The 14,166-nt window shown below is 46.1% G+C and overlaps 1 protein-coding gene across 1 annotated transcript; it reads left to right on the top strand.

Annotated features, from left to right (window-relative positions):
* Positions 1 to 68: 68 nt before the first annotated feature.
* On the top strand, positions 69 to 12,262 carry LOC130285525 (cytochrome c oxidase assembly protein COX19). Its single transcript, XM_056537024.1, has 3 exons — positions 69 to 391; positions 3,344 to 3,455; positions 11,581 to 12,262. The coding sequence occupies exons 1-3, from the start codon at positions 166 to 168 to the stop codon at positions 11,666 to 11,668; spliced, it is 426 nt and encodes a 141-aa protein (XP_056392999.1). The 5' UTR covers positions 69 to 165; the 3' UTR covers positions 11,669 to 12,262.
* Positions 12,263 to 14,166: the final 1,904 nt, after the last annotated feature.

The raw sequence follows: 14,166 nt of genomic DNA, 5'->3' as shown, positions 1-14,166 counted from the left end.
GTGCTCTGGTGCCCCCCCTAGTGGTCAAATTAAATATCTGTCAAACACAGTCGTGAAATTATTTATAGCGCTAACTGTATTTCCTCTAAAAACATAACCAACGTAAAGAAATAGATCTGCAAGCAAAATGCTATTTAATTGCCAAGGACGATCAACCACAAACGCATGCGCAGTATGAAGAAAAGAGAAAAAAAAAAGCTGGTCACGCTGATAGTAGAGGTAACGCATGCGCAGAAGAAGCGACGGAGCTCAGGAGTGTCCATATTGGAAGAGGTTACAGGAAGGGCACCTGGACGTACTCTGCAAAAAATGTCCACTGCGATGAACTTCGGCACAAAAAGCTTTAAACCTCGACCTCCAGAAAAGGGATCCTTCCCTCTGGATCACCTTGGTGAGTCTTGTGAGTGATCTGAACGGCAGCGCGATTTTATTGGAGGGCGCCCGTGTGTAACTGCATAATGCAGTGCGGCTCCATCTAGTGGCTGGATGATGTACAACATTCTATCCTGCCCACTATACTCAGGTGCAGTGTATATACTGTCAGTGTGTGTGTACACACATATAGGGGGAGATTTATCAAAACCTGTAAAAAGGAAAAGTTAACCAGTTGCCCATAGCAACCAATCAGCTTGTTTCTTTCAGTTTTGAAAGGGGCTTTTAAAAATGAAAGAAGAAACCTGATTGGTTGCTATGGACAACTGGTCAACTTTCCTCTGCAAAGGTTTTGATACATCTCTCCCATATTCTATACTGAATGGCTATTAGAACAGTGGTCTCCAAACTGCGGCCGTTCAGGTGTTGCAAAACTACACCTCCCAGCATGCCCGGACAGCCGTTGGCTGTCCGGGCACGCTGGGAGGTGAAGTTTTGCAACATCTGGAGGGTCACAGTTTGGAAACCACTACCCTACACAGTAATGGCCCTGGAACTATTGAATATAACCCATAAGTGCTAGGGAACAAGGAGTTGCGCATTGGGACACATTAGTTGGACACCAGCGGTGTTTTCGGCTGCACCTTTCTTGATGGCGGTCCACTTGGTCATCAGAAATCTTCCTGACATCCTCCTCTGACCAATTTCGAGGACAAGTGGTTTACGTCCACAGGGTCGGATGTTTTTTCTAGATCACACCATTCTTGGTGTCCTCTTGCACTATTCTTGGGCACTTTTGCACAAGAAAACCCCGTAACTTTTTGGAATCTCGGCCCTGGCTGGTCTAGCACAGATTCCAGATTTGCTCAGATCATTCTATTAGGGTACTTCAGACGTGCGAATTTTCGCAGCGTATTTCACTGCGGATCCACCGCTGAAGGACCTCCTATATGCTGCCTTTATATGTGCCTGCTCGGAGCGGCGATACGCCGCTACGAGCAGACACACTGCGATGTGCGAGTCACCGCGCGCATGCGCAGTATTCTCACACATCGCAGCAGCTCTCGGCCTAGCTCATTGACCAGGGGAAGTGGCCGCAATGTGTGCATGTACACAGCGCATGCTCGGCGACTCGCACATCGCAGTGTGTTTGCTCAGAGCGGCGTATTGGCGCTCAGAGCAGGCACTTTTAAGGGCACCATACAGAGGCCCTTCAGCGGCGGATCTGCAGCGTAAAATACGCTATAAATACGCACATGTGAACGTACCCTTAGGGTGTATTCACACCTACAGTTTCCTGCGCAGGATTTGGAGCTGTAGATTTTATGCTGCAGAGTCATGCCACGCCCCTCCATTCATGTCTATGGGGGCTCCATTCATGTCTATGGGTGCTCCATTCATGTCTAGGGGTGCATAGAGTGCGGGTGCTGCTCTTTTGCCAGATAACCCCATTGAAGGGGTTTTCCCATCATACCTTACAGCTTCCTGAACCCCTCTTGCTTGTTTTTGTCCACCAAGGGTGGCCTGGAAGCCCAAGACTGCAGGAGCAGGTTACACAATATGCATAAGGCTGGGTTCACTCTACGATTTACGGTAACTATACGGGAACCTGATACGGCTGGGGGGGCGCAAAAACCGGGGGCTCCCGTATTCCAGCCAGACCCGGCCCATATCTAATTCATTTCAATGAGCCGACCAGAGTCAAACGATGACTCTGGTCGGCTCATTTTTGCCCTGTATCCGGTTTTCTGACTGGACCTAAAACCGTGGAATTAGATATGGGCCGGATCTGGCTCGGATACAGGAGTGTCTCTTTTCGCTCGCCCAGCCGTATCCAATTCCCATATAATTAAACCAGTTGATATGAAAACTTTTTTTTCAGAGTATTCCATTAAAGGGGTACTCCGCACCCCTAGACATCTTATCCCCTATCCAAAGGATAGGGGATAAGATGTCAGATCGCCGGGGTCCCGTTGCTGGGGACCCCCGGGATCACGGCTTCCACCTCACACCGGCAACGCTGGAGGCTTCGGATCCCGACCACAATGGCGGACGAGCGTAACGTCACGACTCCGCCTCGTGTGACGTCACGCCCCGCCCCCTCAATGCAAGTCTATGGGAGGTCCGTCACGCCCTCTCCCATTGACTTGCATTGAGGGGGTGGGGTTCACACTACGATTTAACTATATGGGAATCGGATACGGCTGGGCGAGCGAAAAGAGACACTCCCGTATCCGAGTCAGACCTGGCCCATATCTAATTCCACGGTTTTAGGTCCAGTCAGAAAACCGGATACGTGACGTTACACTCGTCCGCCATTGTGGTCGGGATCCGAAGCCTCCAGCGTTGCCGGTGTGAGGTGGAAGCCATACAGGTGGGTGCAGAAGCCGAGATCCCGGGGGCCCACAGCAGCGGGACCCCGGCAATCTGACATCTTATCCCCTATCCTTTGGATAGGGGATAAGATGTCTAGGGGTGCGGAGTACCCCTTTAAAGATGTGTTGTTTCCTTAACTCCAGAAGCTATGTAAACTACGTAGCTCATAGGCCTGGGCTGTTTGTGGAGCTGCCATTAAAGTTATGCAAATTGCAGCTTTTTTTTGGCTTCCCGACCACCAGTCTAAAAAAAAACGGGCTGGAGGGGACTAGAAAGCCATTGGGGGTGATGGGAATACCCCTTTAAGTCACAATAGAAAGGATCACTTATGCACATGGGTAAGGCCAATGAAAACATACCCTGAGGGAAAGCAGCAAAGGGGACAAGATAATTTTAGCACTTATATAAATACTAGCAAGTTTTTTGTGTGTTGTTTTTGTTTGTTTTTCTGTTAGGATCAACTACAGAACATGTTTTTGTTTTACGGCAACCTATAGGCATGGAGGTGCTGGGGGCTGCCTTGTTTTGCTGACAGTATGCACAGGTAATGTCTATTTTATATTGCTTTAAAAATGAATTTTTATTTTTTTTGCAGGAGAATGTAAGCCATTTAAACAGAAGTTCATGAAATGTTTGCAGGAGAAAAATTATCAAAGCAATCTGTGTCGCGAGGAGTCAAAGGAATACTTGGAGTGTCGGATGGAAAGGTAAGTGGTATACAATGGAGAATTAACCGCGTTCACACCGCAGAATTATTGCAGAATGTCCGTCCAGTAAACTGCGGAGGCTGGAATCAGAATTTCCGTGGCAGATGTTTCCCTGCGGAAATTCTGCCGTGTGCATAGTACAGCAGAATCCTATTGAAAACAGAAGGCAGAATCTGGCTGAAAAAATTTGCTTGAAAATTCTGCCGCTTGAAGATAGTCATAGCATTGTCTGGCTTGTATCTTGGAAAATGTTCTGTCTCTGCTGTCGCCCAAGTCACTCCCATGGGCTCTGTGATGCTTCTGCCATGTTCCATCGTGTGGCCTTGTCCTCTAAATGCAGCAACAGATGTCGCATCTCGGCAGCTTCTGACATCTGAGGACGAGACCAAGTAGATTAAAGGACATACCGTATTTTTCGTCCTATAGGACGCACCGGCGTATAAGACGCACCCTATTTTTAGGTGCAAAATCTAAAAAATTTAAGATTTTGAACCCAATAGTGGTCTTCAACCTGCGGACCTCCAGATGTTGCAAAACCGTGTCCCCGTTGCTCCGGAACGTCTCTGCTGCCGGCCGGGTATCTTCGCTCTCCGTCGCCGCCATCACGTCGTTACGCACACCGACGCACGTACACGATGACGTGATGACGAGGAAGGTGAGCGCCGGCCATACAGGGGATCCCTGAACGGAGAAGACTCCGAGGAGGCAGGTAAGGTCCCTCCCGGTGTCCTGTAAGCACTAACCCGGCTATTCAGTCGGGCTGTTCGGGACCGCCGTGGTGAAATTGCGGCGGTCCCGAACAGCCCGACTGAACAGCCGGGTTAGTGTCACTTTCCCTTCAGACGCGGCGGTCAGCTTTGATCGCCGCGTCTGAAGGGTTAATACAGGGCATCACCGCGATCGGTGATGTCCTGTATTAGCCGCGGGTCCTGGCCGTTGATGGCCGCAGGGACCGCCGCGATAGGGGTGTATTCGCCGTATAAGACGCACCGACTTTTTCCCCCGATACGGTACATAAAATCCGCAGGATAGGGGATACATTTTAGATCGCTGGGGTCCAAGGGCACATATACATGCGCTGCGGGGGTATATATTTAATGCACCGGCAGGGGGTATATATTTAATGCGCCAGCTGGTAAATATTTAATGCGCAGGCGGGGGTCATATCTAATGCGCTGCTGGGGGGCTAGATATATAGGCTATATGTCTTTCCAACCCCCCCACCCTCTGCAGCGCTATATATCTTGCCCCCCACAGTGCTCTTTGGCCCCTGCTACTCTCAAAGTTCATTTTTCAATCTCTCGCTGAGAGCCCTGATCGGCCATTCAGCTCTCCCCGCGGGGGATTAAAAAATGAAAGTTAAAACACACTGATACATCGCAGGGTTGCGGACCATGCCGCCCGCTCCCCTGCTTAATAACTTTTGATCGCATTGGGTCTCGGAAGTGAAACCCGGTGCGATCAATCCCTCGGCCCCTGTACTACAACCCCCATCATGAAACAGAGTCTGTTCCATGATGGGGGTAATAGTACAAGCACTAATGTAGCCTCACCAGCTGTCTGCATACTCCTGCAGCCAGGGAATTTCTACTCCCATCATGGAAACAAGTCTGTTCCATGATGGGAGCAGTAGTAGTCCCGGCTGTGGGAGTCTGTAGGCAGAGGGGTTTGGCCATACATGAGGGATAAGGGTAACAGATGAATATTTATTCAGCCGTTAGCACCCTTTATTTCATCCGTTATTAAACAGAAAACGGACATTTAATAACGGATGAATGCTCATAGTGTGAAAGCAGCCTATGAGGAAAGATTAGAAGAATTACATTTGTTTAGTCTTGAGAAGAGACGTTTAAGGGGGGGGATATGATCAACGTATATAAGTGTATAAATGGGCCATACAAAAATGTGGGGTAATTCTGTGCCAGGTTAAACCCCTCAAAGGACAAGTGGGGACTTCCTCCGTCTGGAGAAGAAAAGGTATAGTCTCAAGGGGTGACACGCCTTCTTTACCATAAGAGCTGTGAATTTATGGAACAGTCAACCTCAGGAACTGGTCACAGCAGAAACAGAGTAAAGCTTCAAAAAAAAGGGTTAGCTACATTCCTTGAACAAAATAACATTAGAGCATATGCAGAAACATAGAATCACATCCCTTCCCTTTCATCCAATCATACCCATTCCCTTCAATTTCTTGGTTGACCTTAATGGACATACAGTGATCCCTCAACTTACAATGGCCTCAACATACAATAGTTTCAACATACAATTGTCTTTTCTGAACCATTGTAAGTTACATAGTTAGTATGGTTGAAAAAAGACATACGTCCATCAAGTCCAACCAGGGAATTGAAGTGAAGGGTATAAGGGGATAAGGGGAAGGCATGTAGTTTATATAATTCTGCATAAGCATTAATGTTATTTTGTTCCAGGAATGTATCGAACCCTGTTTTAAAGCTGTTAATTGTTCCTGCTATGACCAGTTCCTGAGGTAGACTGTTCCATAAATTCACAGTCCTTATGGTAAAGAAGGCGTGTCGTTGAAGAAGTTGAAACCAGACTCAACATACAATGTTACGGACAGTCCAGATCTGTGAAACGTGTCAATGGCCGGAAGAACTGACCAATCAGAATGGGCAATTTACTGGTAAAACACCTGTATTACTGAAGCGTATGCACTGACTGATGTCTGATAGTGCCCCCTACAGTACAGGGAGGTATTACATGTTCTGTACACTTTACCTGTGCCAGGGTTACCTGCTCCTTTGGACACCAGGTGAGGTCGACTCCATGTCACTTTTTTAGGACATTGTGTGTACTGTATAGGACCCTGAAGAAGCTCCTGTCCTCTACATAGACCAGTGTTTCCCTAGCCGGATGCCCCCAGCTGATGCAAAACTACAACTCCCATCATGCCCGGACAGCCTTTGGCTGTCCGGGCATGCTGGGAGTTGTAGTTTTGCAACAGCTGGAGGCTCCCTGCTTTGGAAACACTGACATAGACAGTGATTACAGCTCCCAGCAGATCTTTCTTACTTTTATATAAGGACTTTCTTTATCTATATCAGTTATCTACTTATTTTTCTTTAATTCTCACTTTTTCCTATTTTTGGATGACATTTTGGTGCCTTTAGAACCAATTACCAGGTTTCCATAGAGTTCTGGTCTCAACATACAATGGTTTCAACATACAATGGTCGTCCCAGAACCAATTAATATTGTAACTTGAGGGACCACTGTATGTCTTTTGTCAACCGTACTAACAACGTTACTATGTAATAGAAGATTACACAGGTTTAGAACTTGACATCATAGGCTCAAAGGTTGAAGGAAAAATAAACTGGAATACCCCTTTAAATTCAATGGGGCCCTTGCAAGTAAACACATGTATATGTTGCCGAAGTATACATAAAACGTAGGGCACAGTCAAAATGTGACTGAGGCCTAATACAAGACAATTGACATTCACCTCACTGGGGAAACAGGTCTCTTAAAGGGGTACTCCGGTGGAAAACACATTTTTGTAAATCAACTGGTGCCAGAAAGTTATACAGATTTGTAAATTACTTCTATTTAAAAATCTTAATCCTTCCAGTACTTATCAGCTGCTGTATGCTCCACAGGAAGTTTTTAGTTCTTTCCAGTCGGACCACAGTGCTCTCTGCTGCCACCTCTGTCCATGTCAGGAACTGTCCAGAGCAAATCCTCATAGCAAACCTATCCTGCTCTGGGCAGTTTTCCTGTGTCCTCCGGGCCAAAAGGGGCTGTGTCCTTAAAGGGGTAGTCCAGTGGTGAAAAACGTATCCCCTATCCTAAGGATAGGGGATAAGTTTGAGATCGCGGGGGGTCCGACCGCTGGGGCCCCCTGCGATCTCTCTGTACAGGGCCCCGGCTCTCCGGCCTGATAGCGGGTGTCGACCCCCGCACGAAGCGGCGGCCGACACGCCCCCTCAATACATCTCAATGGCAGAGCTGGAGATTGCCGAAGGCAGCGTTTCGGCACTGCCATAGAGTTGTATTGAGGGGGCGTGTCGGCCGCTGCTTCGTGCGGAGGTCGACATGCCCCCTTCCCGCGGGCTGTCGGGGCTCCGTACAGGAGATCGCAGGGGGCCCCAGCAGTCGGACCCCCCGCGATCTGCAACTTATCCCCTATCCTTAAGATAGGGGATAAGTTGTTAACCACTGAGTCACCACAGGACTACTCCTTTAAGGGGTTAAAATAGCTTGTGGCTTGTAATTTTGATATTCCTCCCTGGTTTCTTGGAGGCTTTTGTCTGATAATTCAATGGTATATTTAGGCACATAGTAGGATGCTCCCAATGTGCGTGCGACTCTTAGTTTAGCAGAAGTGTATTTTGTAACCTTAGTAATAATGACCAATCCCAGGATGTTTGCGAAATGCGCTTGTAACTGTCTGAAATGATGCAATGACATCTTCCAAATAAAAATGTTGTTGTCATTTTTATTCTTTTTCTGTGTAAACAATGGTGCAAAGTCCTATAATTTTGCCTATGTACAAAAAAATACACTGCTCAAAAAAATAAAGGGAACACTTAAACAACACAATGTAACTCCAAGTCAATCACACTTCTGTGAAATCACACTGTCCACTCAGGAAGAACACTGATTGACAATCAATTTCACATGCTGTTGTGCAAATGGAACAGACAACAGGTGGAAATTAGACAATTAGCAAGACAACCCCAATAAAGGAGTGGTTCTGCAGGTGGTGACCACAGACCACTTCTCAGTTCCTATGCTTCCTGGCTGTTTTGGTCACTTTGGAATGCTGACGGTGCTTTCACTCTAGTGGTAGCTTGAGACAGAGTCTACAACCGACACAAGTGGCTCAGGTAGTGCAGCTCATATCCAGGATGGCACATCAATGCGAGCTGTGACAAGAAGGTTTGCTGTGTCTGTCAGCGTAGTGTCCAGCTCGAGTCGATAGCTTCAAAGAGGAACACCGGTCTCCCATCATGCAACGCGTTTCACTGCAACAGCAGCTTCATCAGGCATGCCTGATGAAGCTGCTGTTGCAGTGAAACGCGTTGCATGATGGGAGAATAAACTACCTTGCTTTTATCCATTGGTTTGCATCACTTGTGTCCAGCGCCACGCACAGACCGGTGTTCCTCTTTGAAGCTATCCACTCGATCTTCACGTTTAACTGGTCAGCTGCGAAAAACCATTATTACACGCGCTCACCATTGTTGTGTATGTGGAAACACAACCTCCATAGGTGAGCGGTTAATTTATATCCCATATACCATACAGGTTTATCATTTAATACACCATGGAGCGCTGTATCTCACTTTGTTTGTTTTAGCGTAGTGTCCAGAGCATGGAGGCACTACCAGGAGACAGGCCAGAACATCAGGAGACGTGGAGGAGGCCGAAGGAGGGCAACAACCCAGCAGCAGGACCGCTACCTCCGCCTTTGTGCAAGGAGGAGCAGGAGAAGCAATGCCAGAGCCCTGCAAAATGACCTCCAACAGGCCACAAATGTGCATGTGTCCACTCAAACGGTCCGAAACAGACTCCATGAGGGTGGTATGAGGGCCTGGCGTCCACAGGTGGGGGGTTGTGCTTACAGCCCAACACCGTGCAGGACGTTGGCATTTGCCAGAGATCATCAAGATTGACAAATGCGCCACCAGCGCCCTGTACTCTTCACAGATGAAAGCAGGTTCACACTGAGTCTTGAGACACTCACACTACTGAGCCTCATTGTGACTTGTTTTAAGGACATTACATAAAGTTGGATCAGCCTGTAGTGTGGTTTTCCACTGTGATTTTGAGTGTGACTCCATATCCAGACCTCCATGGGTTGATAAATTTGATTTCCATTGATAATTTTTGTGTGATTTTGTTGTCAGCACATTCAACTATGTAAAGACGAAAGTATTTCATACGATTAGTTCATTCAATCAGATCTAGGATGTGTTATCTTAGTGTTCTCTTTATTTTTTTGAGCAGTGTTAAAAAAAAAATTTATTTTTTTTTTTAAATGGATTCTTCATGTATTCCACCAAACTGTAGCTGAAAATTAAATTGTCTTCTTTTAGACAGTTTTAAAAGCCTTACTCCAATGGGCCTAAGATGTGTTCCCCCAACCAGCATGCCTCCAACTGTTGCAAAACTACAACTCCCAGCCTGTCCGGACACTGGTATTGTAGTTCAATTGTAGTTGTAGTGGAGTTGTTTTGAAACAGCTGGAGGCACACTGTTTGGGAAACTCTGATCTGAAGTGTCCAAAAGAAAAAAAACTCCTTGTTTCCCATAGCAACCAATCACAATACAGCTTGAATTTTCCCAGGATATGTTAGGAAATAGAAGCTGAGCTCTGATTGGTTGCTACTGGAAACAAGGCCTGCTTTTCGTTTTAACACTTAAAAAAAAAAATAGAAAGGATAGCCGTTCTATTCAAGGGCAGATGTATGAAACAGTGCAGCTTTTATTTAGTAAGCTGCTTTGAAAATTTAAAAATGAGGTTGCGATTAGTTGCTACGGGCAACAATAACTGGTTTTGTTGTAGACCGTTTCAATTATCTACCCTACTGGAGGAGATTTATGAAACCGAAAGAAAAAAACTATCATTGTTGCCCAAAGCAACCATTCACAACATAATTCTTATTTTTTAAAATCAGTTTACGAAATGAAAGCTGCGCCACGATGGTTACTGTGGGCACAAACGATAGGTTTACATTTAAATGAAAGCTGTCATGCTGTCACCCATTCACCCGCACTACAACCCAGTGTTTTGGGTTTAGTGTGGGTGAACAGGAGAGCGATGGGGGGTCTCTGACTAATATACATACCTGCTGTCTGGCCCCAATCTTTCTAAAGATCGGCTTTTTTACGCGCTGAATTGCGTGCTGGGGGCGGGCCCACCGGTTGGATTTGAATATTTATAGTCACTGGTTTGTGCCTACTGAGCGCTCACTTAACCAGCAACCATGAATGTTCAAATCCAGCCAGCGGGCCCGCCTCCAGCACGCAATTCAGCGCAGAAAAAAGCCGATCTTCAGAAGGACCGGGCGCCGGACTGCAGGTATGTACAGTGGTCCCTCAACATACGATGGTAATCCGTTCCAAATGGAACATCGTATGTTGAGGGATCCGTGCAATGTAAAGTATAAAACAGTGGTCTACAACCTGCGGACCTCCAGATGTTGCAAAACTACAACACCCAGCATGCCCGGACAGCCAACGGCTGTCCGGGCATGCTGGGAGTTGTAGTTTTGCAACATCTGGAGGTCCGCAGGTCGAAGACAACTGGTATTGGAGGTTATACTCGCGTGTCCCCGCCGCTCTGGACCGTCGCCGCTGCCCTGGATGTCGCCTTCCATCTCTGGCACCGCGTCCCAGGGTGTCCCCGACGCTCTGGCAAGGCCTCTGCTTCCCCGGCATCCTCGCTCTCCGTAGCCGCCATCACGTCGCTACGCACGCCGCTCGTATTGGATGACGGGACGGCGTGCGCAGCGACGTGATGACGACGATGATGGAGAGCGCCGACGATGCAGGGGATTCCGAAGAGGACGTGCCAGAGCCCCGAGGACAGGTAGGTGATCGTCAGCGGACCACACGGGGCACCGTAAACGGCTATCTGGAGGCAGCTGAAGCAGTCTGCGCTGCCGGATAGCCGTTTATGCGATGGCCCCGACATACAAAAGCATCGTAGGTTGATGCTGCCTTCAACATGTGATGGCCTCTGAGAGACCATCGTATGTTGAAATGATCGTATGTCGGGGCCATCGTAGGTCCGGGGGGGGGTCACTGTATATTAGTCAGAGACCCTGCATCGGTCCCCCTGTTCACCCGCACTATAACCCAGTGTATTGGGTTTAATGTAGGTGAATGGGTAACCATTTTCCTTTTTAAGGTAGGATCACACAGGCTGTATTTTGCGCCTGCATATTTTCCTACCCACTGAAATCAATGGCAAATAAACAGCTGATTTTGCTGCCCATTGACTTCATGGCTCTTGGATAGAATTAAACACAACAGCAAATAGGCCCAAAAATAAGGCACGTGTGACTATACCCTAGACAGTTTTTATAGCTCTGCCCCATAAACTCACAGAAATGTTCCTTTATGTGTAATTTATCTCTTTTTGCTCTCCCTGTAGACAACTGATGGCAAAGGAGCCTCTGGACAAACTCGGCTTTAAGGATCTCGAAGATGAAAGGGCCACAGAAGAGCAAAATAAGTTATAATGCTGATAAATAACACATAAACTATTTACTCTGTGCGCTGAGGATATTCCGAGGAGTATGGACACCTACCAAGGCTCTGTTTCATATGTTGTATATATTTTTAAGATTTCTGTATTTATATATCATAAATGGATGAGGATTATGGTGAGAAGACTTGACTGCTTTCATTACCATAAGTAATAAATACATTGTTTATAATTTTTTTGTCCTCAATGTATTTATTTTTGACTGGTAAGGCTAAAGCGCCATAATGACAAACGTCTAGTTACTGAATGTGATTCAGAGATCATCATGCTGCATAAGTAGATTCCATGTAATGGAAATACACGTGACTGCTACATGACGGTAGCCAAACGTTGCCAGCGACAAAATGAAACAGGCGAAAACCCCTTCTAAGGCCGGGTTCTCGTCACGATTAGTGCCTCCGAGGCACGTATACGCCAGAGCTTAAAATCGGATGGAAAATGTATCTGTTCTCGAATTGGCACTTCCTGCGCTCACTTTATCGCCTTATTGCACACTGCGCCTTACATGGATGGCACGTGGCGTCTAGAGGTTAAGAAAATAACAATCCAACACAGTGTGTGACAAAATATATTGGTTGTTTCCAGTCAGCTGTGTGTAAAGTTTGGGGAATATATAAATACAAATGTGAACGTTATAAAAGGAAAACATAGATGTAGACCAAGGAAGTTCAAAGCAGTGTGCACAACAAACAAAGGCCAGGCAGTCCAGATGACGTTCACAACAGAATTGATCCAGTGCTGACTTCTATTTGTTTTGCTGGTACTAGTAGAGTGATGTCAGAAAATGTACTGGCATCCTTGACAGGATGTTGTGTAGTCCTTTCATTGTCATTGTGGTGTTGTCTCAGCAGGTGTGGCTTCATTTTTGTCTCTGAGCTCTACCCGACTCCCTGAGTGATGTCACCACCTTTGGCCAGTCCCTCCGGTCTACAGAACCATCTTTCGCTCACACACACGTTTATATTTTTATTATTCTTAATTTTTTTTTTTTAAATTGGGGCATTGTGTAAAGAATTATGTGAATTGACAACATGTTGCCTTTTGCAGATCAATGCCACCGTCAAAGGAGCAATCAATACAGCAGCTTCTGCAGACTGTTCTTCTGTTTAGAGCAATGGTCTGCAGCAGTTTTCAGCAGGGAGCTGGCAGAATTGCTATGAGAGGGAAGTATGCAGGGTGGGAGGGAGGGGTGTGATGGAGAGCTGAAAAAAAGCAATGCATTCTGGGAATTGTAGTGATGAGCAACTGCACAACCAGGAAAGCACAGGACTAGCACCCTCAAAACAGATATTTGTTGGTTTTAGAACTAAAGCAGACAGATAAAAAATGCTATATACTTCATTTTGTTTTTACTTAATGTTGGAATACCCCTTTAACTCTTTAGAGGAAATTTGATGTACATGTATGTGGGAAGTCCACTAAGGGACGATAAAGCAAGCTCAGGAGCTGATCTCGCGTCAAACCCAGTGAGAAATGGCAGCTAAGGTTGTGATCGCCATTGTCCAGCATTAACCCTTTAGACCCCACACTCAAAGTTGATTGTAGCTCTGCACTGATTGGGACCACATGGGGAAATCGCAGGGTCCCAATCAGCTGAAAGGACAGACAGAGGTCCCTTATGCTCTGTGCAGGCTTTACAAGTGGAGCTCTGATAACACTGCTAAATGCTGTGCTATGGCACAGCATTGTTCAGTGTTTACAATCAAATGATTGCGGAAAATAGTTCCCTATGAGGGCAAAAAAAAGTGAATTTTTTTTTTAATAAATGTGAATGTGCCCCTCTCCTAATATAGATATATTTTTATATATCATTCATAAAAAATAAAAAAAAGTTACAAACACAATGGTTCAATCACTTTCTACCCCCCTCCCCCACCCTGGACCGGACAAATAAGAAGTAAAATAAACCAACAATAAACAACAAAACCTTTATAAATTGGGTATCTTTGCTTTGCAATCCCCTTCTTCCTTGATGACTGTAAATTGGACATTGTTTCATTTTCCCCAAAAAGTTCACTTAGTAGAGACGAAACTGCAGATGTTTTTTTTTTTTTGCCATACAAAAATTTTTTGGGAGGGTTTTGTCATAGATTTTGTGGTAAAATGAGGGTTGTCATTACAAAGTACAATTGGTGACACAAAAAACAAGGCCTCATACAGGCTTGTAGGTGGTAAATTAAAGGAGTCGGGGCTCTTAGAAGGTGAGGAGGAAAAAACGTAAACGCATAAATAAAAAAATCGCTGTGCTTTTAAGGGATTAAAGAATTCAGACATCAAAAAAGCCTAAGAAGAAATAACCAAGGCCCCATACACCTCACAGTCAGACCATTTGTTTGGGTTATCTATCAGCATTTGAGCAAAAAGATATTCCAACATATAAATCAAAGGCCCATTGAGGCACTAGGGAACTTGTTTCTGTGTGGGACTCTGTTCGGAAGCCCCATAAAGAATTGATGGAGTGCTGGACGGGCA

The sequence above is a fragment of the Hyla sarda genome, chromosome 8 (assembly GCF_029499605.1).
Source record: "Hyla sarda isolate aHylSar1 chromosome 8, aHylSar1.hap1, whole genome shotgun sequence".
In the NCBI taxonomy this organism is placed as follows: Eukaryota; Metazoa; Chordata; class Amphibia; order Anura; family Hylidae; genus Hyla; species Hyla sarda.
The sequence above is the reverse complement of the archived record's forward strand: the minus strand, read 5'-3'. Positions and strand labels throughout refer to the sequence as shown.

Coding starts and splice junctions, on each gene's coding strand:
- LOC130285525 (XM_056537024.1), top strand. CDS start 166: ATGCGCAGTATGAAGAAAAGAGAAAAAAAAAAGCTGGTCACGCTGATA. Junction 392..3,343: donor CTTCCCTCTGGATCACCTTG/GTGAGTCTTGTG, acceptor TTTTTTTTGCAG/GAGAATGTAAGCCATTTAAA. Junction 3,456..11,580: donor TTGGAGTGTCGGATGGAAAG/GTAAGTGGTATA, acceptor CTCTCCCTGTAG/ACAACTGATGGCAAAGGAGC.